General features: G+C 57.8%; 1 protein-coding gene across 1 annotated transcript in view; it reads left to right on the top strand.

The window, feature by feature from the left end:
- Positions 1–15: 15 nt before the first annotated feature.
- The window catches only part of KHSRP (KH-type splicing regulatory protein), a 10,973-nt gene continuing 2,062 nt past the window's right edge, over positions 16–8,926 (top strand). Inside the window, exons 1-16 of the mRNA XM_011943528.1 lie at positions 16–84; positions 1,924–2,020; positions 2,673–2,711; positions 3,031–3,070; positions 3,876–3,925; positions 4,200–4,271; positions 5,090–5,147; positions 5,458–5,632; positions 5,747–5,845; positions 6,251–6,349; positions 6,478–6,580; positions 7,228–7,328; positions 7,430–7,845; positions 8,253–8,341; positions 8,414–8,614; positions 8,691–8,807. Coding sequence (XP_011798918.1) covers positions 3,883–3,925; positions 4,200–4,271; positions 5,090–5,147; positions 5,458–5,632; positions 5,747–5,845; positions 6,251–6,349; positions 6,478–6,580; positions 7,228–7,328; positions 7,430–7,845; positions 8,253–8,341; positions 8,414–8,614; positions 8,691–8,807 — 1,573 coding nt within the window. The 5' untranslated portion in view covers positions 16–84; positions 1,924–2,020; positions 2,673–2,711; positions 3,031–3,070; positions 3,876–3,882. The remainder of the gene's footprint in view (positions 85–1,923; positions 2,021–2,672; positions 2,712–3,030; positions 3,071–3,875; positions 3,926–4,199; positions 4,272–5,089; positions 5,148–5,457; positions 5,633–5,746; positions 5,846–6,250; positions 6,350–6,477; positions 6,581–7,227; positions 7,329–7,429; positions 7,846–8,252; positions 8,342–8,413; positions 8,615–8,690; positions 8,808–8,926) is intronic.

Genomic DNA, 8,926 nt, shown 5'->3' with positions numbered 1-8,926 from the left:
CGGGGTCACGTGGGCGGTAGGCGGGGGCCTGGCCCTCCCGCTGCGCCTCCAGTGGGCTCCCTGCGGGTGACCACCTTGCAGGGGGTAGGGGCGCACTGGGGGTCACCAGGAGCGGCCCCTGGCTGTGCAGGTGCCCCTGAGTTCGGGGACGCACTTTTGGGAGCCCCCCTTAGCCCCCCGCCTTAAGACATGCCTGGAGGCAGGGGTCCACCTTCCCGGGCGGAGAGCTTTTACTCTCCTCCCCAAATCAGGGCAAAGGGCAGTGTTTGCCCCCAACCCTATCCCATTTCTGCTCCCTCCCTAGAAGGAAGGGACATTGTGGGGGTGGGAGGGACAGTCCTTGCTCTTGAGTCGGGAAATTGGATGAGGAGCTGTCTAGGACTGAGCACTTGTGCGAAATGGGGAAGACGAGCATGGGGACTGGCTTTTGGATGCTTTGGTGGCTTGAAAGCGTGGTCTGTCTCTTTGGGGGAAAGAAGGGAGGGTCTCCCACCACCGTGTATTAAGGCGTGATGACAACAAGGAAGTGTCACATGCTGCCAAGACTGACCTCTCCAGCTCCATTTGCAGCCTCCTCATGGCCTGGAGGGTTGGTGGTCTGTAGAATGGGAGGACTTTGCAGCCTTTCGGGAAACCGACCGGCTCCTGGGCTGTCCCAATGCCTCCGGGGCTAGAGACTGGCTCCTCCCAAGGTGGGAGGTCCCGTTAGGTGAACGCCTGTGTTCTGGCCCTCTGTGGTCTCTGACTAACTCACCCTTGGAGTTGGGTGGGTTCTAGCGTGCACTTGGTCTTATTGCCCATGGAACCGTCTTGATTCTGGGGCAGTTTGAAGGGAGGGAGCTGGTGCTGTCAGTTGGTGGGGACAGGCGCCCTGTGGGCGTCCCATGAACTTTGGCTCTAGGGCAGCATAGAAAAATGGAGACTGGTAGAAAGGGAGATTCTTAATATGATTTAGGTTTCTAAACCAGGACTCTGATCCTAAGTTTGCTGGGTTGAGGTTTCTTTAAAGTTGCTCTTCACGTGTCTGAGATGGAACTTGTGTCCCATGGAGTCTTGTTTTCGTTTTTTGTTTTGTTTTGTTTTTTGAGACGGAGTCGCACTATCACCTAGGCAGGGGTGCAGTGGCGCGATCTCAGCTCACCACAGCCTCCACCTCTCCAGTTGAAGTGCTCCTCCTGCCTCAGCCTCCCGAGTAGCTGGGATTACAAATGTGTACCGCCATACCCAGCTAATCTTTGGATTTTTAGTAGAGATGGGATTTCACCATGTCGGCCAGGCTGTCTTGAACTCCTGACTTGAAGTGATCTGCCCGCCTCGGTCTCCCAAAGTGCTGGGATTACAGGCGTGAGCCACCGCGTCCAGCCATCCAAAGAATCTTCTGTTTTGGTCAAATGAGGATTTCATATCCCTTGAAGTGATCACTCTGATCAAATTTATTCAGTAAATTGAAAAAAGGATTTTGAGAGTGGGGGTTCTAAGGGAAAGTTGAACTCTTCAGCATCCCAGGAAAACTGGGCTAAAAAACACACTTTCTGGTTGTGTGAGCTGGGGCCACTGGCAGGAGGAAGTGTCTGAAAGCTCCTGGAGATGACCTGGGGACCCTCCTTGGCACCTGAGCCTGTGTTCTCGTCACCTCTAGAATGAAGTCAGTGTGGATTATGGGCTGGCCACAATTAAGACACAAATCACAGCAGAAGGGAAGAGAGGAATTTTGATAATCCTAGATAACTGGTGAGAACCTTGAGGCCCAGTTCAAAACTCGTTCTAGGATGTCTTAACCAACTGACTCTTCCCTAAATTGGAGGGCCAGACACCAAGACCTGACGGGCTTTCATATCCAGGAAATGTTCTGAGAAGTTGACCTGGGTGCCATGGAGGGTTGTTTTTGGTGGTAATTCTTCTGTGCTTACTACTTTATTCTAGATTGCAGCCAAAATTGGAGGCGATGCTGCCACAACAGTGAATAACAGCACTCCTGATTTTGGTTTTGGGGGCCAAAAGAGACAGTTGGAAGATGGAGGTAACTCCCTGCTGCCGCCTTTAGCTTAGGAGGAAGGGCTGGGGGCCTAAAGAGGTGCTTTTGTTTGAGTGTGGTTCAGAGGGGGTGGGTGTTGCTGCTGTTTGGCCTTTTAAAACTTCAGCAATCCCGGCTTTGTTAATTCTTTTTGTTCCGTCTGCCATCCGGAGGTATCAGGTGGCAGAGAGGAGGGTAGATTGATTGTGACTGGGTCGAAGTTGTAAGTTCCCAAGATGATTCCTCCCCTTCTGGGAGGCTTAGGCAACCAGGAGCAGTTAGTGAGGATTGATGTGAAGTTGGCCCAGCACTGGGTTGCGTCGCGTGACCGCAAGTAGTGGGTGATCATCTCCTGACCAACTCCACTGTCATCCGTGACACCCCTCCCTGCTAGAGGCGGGTGCTGTCCTAAACCGGGAGGACTCAGGTGTCTGGTGGTGTTTGCGTGTTCCAAAGGCTTTTTCACTCTGGGCATTGGTGGTGGTATTGGCGGAGTCTGGCCCCATTAGGGGCCAGTCTCTCCTAGGCTCCTGTCTCAGTTCCTGTTAAGGGTGGGGGCTGAGGGGCACTGGTTACCTTGGACATGTGGCACCAGCATCAGGTTCGAGGTGGCCGTGGGTGGGTGGGTGCTGCATCTGCCACCCTCTCTCTTTCCCAGATCAACCGGAGAGCAAGAAGCTGGCTTCCCAGGGAGACTGTAAGTCCAGGGGGTCTGCAGGCAGATACGTGGCTTCAATGGGTTGAGGTTTTCAGGAGTCAGTGAGGAGGTGGCAGCTCTTTACAGAGGCACGTGGTGCTTCCATTCTGGGGCCCATACATTTGAGGGATCCCAGGACCCCTGAAATTGAGGCAGATGAACTCTGCTTTTATGGGGAGGGAATCCACAGCATCCATCAGGCACTGGAGCAGGCTGGGGACCATGGTGCCAAGCTCAGCTCCCACTGCCCCGGGGCAGGCAGTGCCAAGTGCCCAAGGAAGAGCTAAGCCAGTCTTTGCTTTGGGTTTTCTCTCTACAGCAATCAGTTCTCAACTTGGACCCATCCATCCTCCTCCAAGGTAAGCCACGGTGGGGCCCACACTGCTTTCTTGTCTGTTGGCCAGCAGACTGGCCTTTCTTCTGACTTGGGAGGGCTCTGACTAGGGGCGCATCTCTCAGGTTTTATCCCCCAGTGCCAGTTGACCAGAGAGTGCTCAGACGGGAACGAGACAGAGGAGCTGTGTCCGTTCCTCGTACCCCTTATCTGTAGGACTGTGGGAGGAGAGGGTCGTGGCAGTCACTGTAGTGACAGGGTGGTCTCCGCACCCTATGGCGTCCTCCGCTGGGGTGGGGACTCTGAGCAGAACAAATATTGTCGTCCTGGAAGAGGCTGGGAGGGCCTTGCCTGCCTCCCTCACACATCTGCAAGTGCCCATCCCACTCCGTGCTGTGGAGCTTAGGGCTCTTTGCCCGACCCGATGGACTGAGGTGAACCTGACACAGGGCAGTTGTCAGGGGCCAGTTTTTTGTTTGTTTATTTTTTAATGGGCCGGTAGTTTCATAAAATACTAGGAAAATAAGATGAAAAGGACATACAGCTGGCTTTTTAGAGCTCAGCAACATAGAGTGACTGTCAGTTTGCTGGGAGTCTCAGTGCTCGCTCTCGCTCTGAATCAATGGGACGGCACCAGGCCACAGCCCACAATGCCCAGACCAAACCTCTCAGGGCACAGATGGGGAAACTGAGGCCTCCAGAGGTTTGATGGCCTGTCTGGTCAGATTCTGCTTAGGCCTACAGTGGCATTGGTTTCAAGTAGACCTTCCAGAGCTTCTGTCCTCCTCCCTTCCCACTTGAGGACTGACCTTGGGCATGTCTCTTTACAGGACTTCAATGACAGAAGAGTACAGGGTCCCAGACGGCATGGTGGGCCTGAGTGAGTGTGGGTCACCTTGGGTGGGGAGGCCCACTCTTCCCCAAGAGGAAGTGTCCTGTGAGCTCCTGCCAGCCTAGAAGCCCTGGTCTGAGGGGGCTCCTGTGTGCTGTTCTCATTTGTCCCTCCTTCGTCCCCTCTGGGCAGAGGATAGGAGCTCTCTAGAGGACTGCTGCCCTCCTGAGCGTCAGAGGGGCTGGGGCCCTGGCCACGCAGTCTCCTGAGGCCCGGGCTCCCTTCCCTCATCACGCTGTGCTTTTCTCCTTTCTCCATCCAGTTATTGGCAGAGGAGGTGAACAAATTAACAAAATCCAACAGGATTCAGGCTGCAAAGTACAGATTTCTCCAGGTACAAGAGCGTCAGATTCCTGCCAGAAAGGGGGCCAGGGTTTGGCCCTTTGCACTTTCCTTTAATTACTTAATTTTCACGGGGACTGTGGACAGGAAGCGAGCTGGCGCTTGTTGGTGCTTACTACGGACTGGGTTCAGTGCAGTATTTCACTGCACTAGTACTGCCCACGGGGCGCAGCTGTGACTTCTTTCATTTTCAGTGGGTAGGGATGGACTGTGGTGGCAGGGCTAGCGTTTCACACAGGGGCCTGGTTGCAGACACCAAGCTCCGCAGCACTGCACTGACCTGCCTCATGAGTGAAAGCACCCCGGCAAGACTGCATGAGGCAGGGTGGTGCCTTGGAAAGAGTGATCACTCTGAGGTCAGGCCCAGGTGCAAATCCCAGTTCTGGCTGTATGTCTGCTCTCAGGCAATATAGTTACCTCTTTGAATCTCAGAGTCCTGAGGTACAGAAAGCCTGCTCGGTAGGGGGCTCTGAGGCTTCACGTGGGTGTGTAGCACATACTGTCTGTAGAAGAGGCTCTGGTGGTCACCGCTGGTAGTGGGCGTGGCCAGGTCCTGGACCTTCTGGAATCTGCCATTCCCTCCACCTCATCCTTTTCCCTAAAAGTCCTGCCTCTCTTGTGGGATCCCTTCCCAACCTTGGCCTTGCCTCAAGCAGCCTCCCAGGTGTTTAGGGGAAGTAAACTGATCTGTCAGGCTGCTGAATGGGACCGAAGTGGCTCTTGGTTGTTCTGAAAGATTCCTCATGTCCAAGGCAGGCCTTTCTCTGCCTGTGGGCCAGGGAGGGCACTGACTCTATTTCCTCTTTCCAGACAGCGGTGGCCTACCCGAGCGCAGCGTGTCCTTGACAGGAGCCCCAGAATCTGTCCAGTAAGTCCCCGCAGGAACTCTCATTGTGATGTGGGGGACAGGCAGAAGCCCGCTCCGTCCCTTTGAATTGAAAGTTGGGAGCAACTCGCATGTGCTCCACTCTTGCCCCCTTCTCCAGAGAGCCATGTTAACATTAGGCTGATTCCCTAGCAGCCCAAGACCTGGGGAATCTGGAGCCTGAACATCTCCAGTGACTGACCTTTCTTCCCTGTCATCCTTGCACATGTTGGGGTCGCCTTCCCTTTGAGCTGGGTGGGCCACCAGACCAGTACCTTTCTCCAGCGGTGGCACCCACTCCTCCCCTTCCCAGGAAAGCGAAGATGATGCTGGACGACATTGTGTCTCGGGGTCGTGGGGGCCCCCCAGGACAGTTCCACGACAACGCCAACGGGGGCCAGAACGGCACCGTGCAGGAGATCATGATCCCTGCGGGCAAGGCCGGCCTGGTCATCGGCAAGGGCGGGGAGACCATTAAGCAGCTGCAGGTGAGGGCAGCACCTGGGCAGCTTCCTCTACATCCGTGCACCACCCCCCACCACCACAGCAGCCCAGGAAGTCCTGGGAGAGCCCAGCACTAACGGTTAACCTTGGTTGTAAAGGAACGTGCTGGAGTGAAGATGATCTTAATTCAGGACGGATCTCAGAATACGAATGTGGACAAACCTCTCCGGATCATTGGGGATCCTTACAAAGTGCAGGTGAGCACACCCTGGGGTGGTGGACGGGGCTTTGGAGCAGCATGGGCGGGTGGGCAGGGCCAGCGGCCTCGGGTCTGCATTCCGCCAGAGACATACGTGAACAGTCGGTCATAACACCAAGAGGCTTGCAAGAGCGCTGGCTCGGAGGGCGGCCCTGAACTGACTCCCAGCTTTGTGTGTGTGAGGCACCGGCCTCACCTCTGACCTTCTGCTTTCTTATCTGGAAATGGGGCTGTTGGCAGTGCCTCCCCATTCAAGTGGCAGGTAGAAAGCTTAGTAGGGTGCCATGCTGGGCTCAGCCAGGGTTCGTGGGTCCTTTGCTGAGGCCCACATCCCCCAAGAAGGTGGGGGTGTGTGGGGCAGCAAGACTCACCCGTGAGGGCTGCCTCTCCTGTGTGTTTGCAGCAAGCCTGCGAGATGGTGATGGACATCCTCCGGGAACGTGACCAAGGCGGCTTTGGGGACCGGAATGAGTACGGATCTCGGATTGGCGGAGGCATCGATGTGAGTGTGGGCCTTGCCTTCACTCCCCGGTGGAGGGAGGGGCCGGGGTGAGTGGCTCCTCGTGGCCAGTGGACAGCAGAGGGCAGCAGAGCTGTGGGCCAAGCCGACCCTGCCACCTCCTTCCTCAGGTGCCAGTTCCCAGGCATTCTGTTGGCGTGGTCATTGGCCGGAGCGGAGAGATGATCAAGAAGATCCAGAATGATGCTGGCGTGCGGATACAGTTCAAGCAAGGTCAGGGCCTGGCCAGCGCCCCTCCCACACCCTCTTCAGGAGGCAGGCTCTGAGGGAGCTGGGCACCGTGGTCAGCCAGGTGGCCTTCATAGCACCTCATGGCTCCTAGTCCAGCTGTCAGAGCATGCCCAGTCCCTTCTCTCCTCTGGGACGGCTGCATGAGGGGGTGACATGGGCTTTCCACATCCAGGGGGACCGTGTGTTCCTGTCCCTGTCACATCTCCTCTTCCTCCCCCCACGATGGAGCCCATCCTGATAGGACAGCCCTGGGCGCCCCACAGGCTGGATCAGGTCGCTCCACCTCAGCTCTGGACTCTTGCCAGTCCTCAGCCAGTCTCTGAGCTGCCTGCTGTGGGGAGAAGGGCCCCTCTGGCTTTTCAGATATTTATTGTTCTGTAAAATCTCACAGTGCTGGGGGGTGCTGTGTGCTGGAAGAAGCTTGAGCCACCCCCTGGCTTGGCCGTGGGTTTCCTTCTCTGGGAATGTGGGCCGCCTCCCCCTCGATCCCTGAGCCGGTGGAGGCTGGGAGCGGCGCAGCGCGTCTGAGAGCTCAGGCCAGCGTGGTGTCTGCGCTGGAGGCGGCGTTGCAGGGCTCTGGGGTGGGCTCTTTTAAACTTGTCTCTCTGCTCTCTTGGTGCTGGCCTCAGATGACGGGACAGGGCCCGAGAAGATTGCTCATATAATGGGGCCCCCAGACAGGTGCGAGCACGCAGCCCGCATCATCAACGACCTCCTCCAGAGCCTCAGGGTAGGTGGCCCCAGCTGCTCGAGGGCTGGCAGGGCCTCCAGGGGAGTGTGGAGACCAGACCGGCTTCCAGGGTTCATCTTCTTCCTCCTCTTGTCTTGCAGAGTGGTCCCCCGGGTCCTCCAGGGGGTCCAGGCATGCCTCCAGGGGGGCGAGGCCGAGGAAGAGGCCAAGGCAATTGGGGTCCCCCTGGCGGGGAGATGACCTTCTCCATCCCCACTCACAAATGTGGGCTGGTCATCGGCCGAGGTGGCGAGAATGTGAAAGCCATAAACCAGCAGACGGGAGCCTTCGTAGAGATCTCCCGGCAGCTGCCACCCAACGGGGACCCCAACTTCAAGTTGTTCATCATCCGGGGTTCGCCCCAGCAGATTGACCACGCCAAGCAGCTTATCGAGGAGAAGATCGAGGGTCCTCTCTGTCCAGTTGGACCAGGCCCAGGCGGCCCAGGCCCTGCTGGCCCAATGGGGCCCTTCAATCCTGGGCCCTTCAACCAGGGGCCACCCGGGGCTCCCCCACAGTGAGTATCCCTCTCTGTCTCCTGGGCTTTGGGGGCAGGGGTTCATTGAGCTGGCAAGAAGAATAACAGACCCCATTCCCCTTTCCCTAGAAGTGCAGGTGGGGGGCCTCATCCAGCCCGTTTTTGTGGATACCATCAGCAGGCCCTCTCCTGTGCACTGCTACAGCACATATGCCTTTCAGCATCTCTCTGCGCACGTGGAAGTTTCGGGGGCTTATTTCGTGTCCTCGAGCTGACAGTGCATGTCCTTCGAGTTGCTTCTTGTCTAGGCCTTTCCCAGGCGCCCTGTTGAGCCTGGTGGTCTGGGTGTCTTGCTCCTCCCCACTGAAAAACATCCCCACCCCAGGTGGGCCGACTGCAGCCACCCCCGTACCACTGCTCAAGCATCCCTTTCTTCTCTCCTGCAGTGCTGGGGGTCCCCCTCCTCATCAGTACCCACCCCAGGGCTGGGGCAATACCTACCCCCAGTGGCAACCGCCTGCTCCTCACGACCCAAGTAAGTGGTGGGCCGCCTGGGGAGGGCGGGCCCTGTTCTGTGCCCATGTCTCACCCAGGGTATCTCCTACAGGCAAAGCAGCTGCAGCGGCCGCGGACCCCAACGCCGCGTGGGCCGCCTACTACTCACACTACTACCAGCAGCCCCCGGGCCCCGTCCCAGGCCCTGCGCCGGCCCCTGCGGCCCCACCGGCTCAGGGTGAGCCCCCTCAGCCCCCACCCACCGGCCAGTCGGACTACACTAAGGCCTGGGAAGAGTATTACAAAAAGATCGGTGAGTCTGCAGGGCGGCGGGGGGGCTCCAGCCCTGCCGGGGAAGTGGTTTCTGACCTGTCTCGGCGCCCCCACAGGCCAGCAGCCCCAGCAGCCCGGAGCGCCCCCACAGCAGGACTACACGAAGGCCTGGGAGGAGTACTACAAGAAGCAAGCGCAAGTGGCCACCGGAGGGGGTCCAGGAGCTCCCCCAGGCTCCCAGCCAGACTACAGTGCCGCCTGGGCGGAATATTACAGACAGCAGGCCGCTTACTACGGACAGACCCCAGGTCCTGGCGGCCCCCAGCCACCGCCCACGCAGCAGGGACAGCAG

This window comes from Colobus angolensis, unplaced genomic scaffold (genome assembly GCF_000951035.1).
Source record: "Colobus angolensis palliatus isolate OR3802 unplaced genomic scaffold, Cang.pa_1.0 Scaffold22, whole genome shotgun sequence".
Lineage (NCBI taxonomy): Eukaryota > Metazoa > Chordata > Mammalia > Primates > Cercopithecidae > Colobus > Colobus angolensis.
The sequence above is the reverse complement of the archived record's forward strand: the minus strand, read 5'-3'. Positions and strand labels throughout refer to the sequence as shown.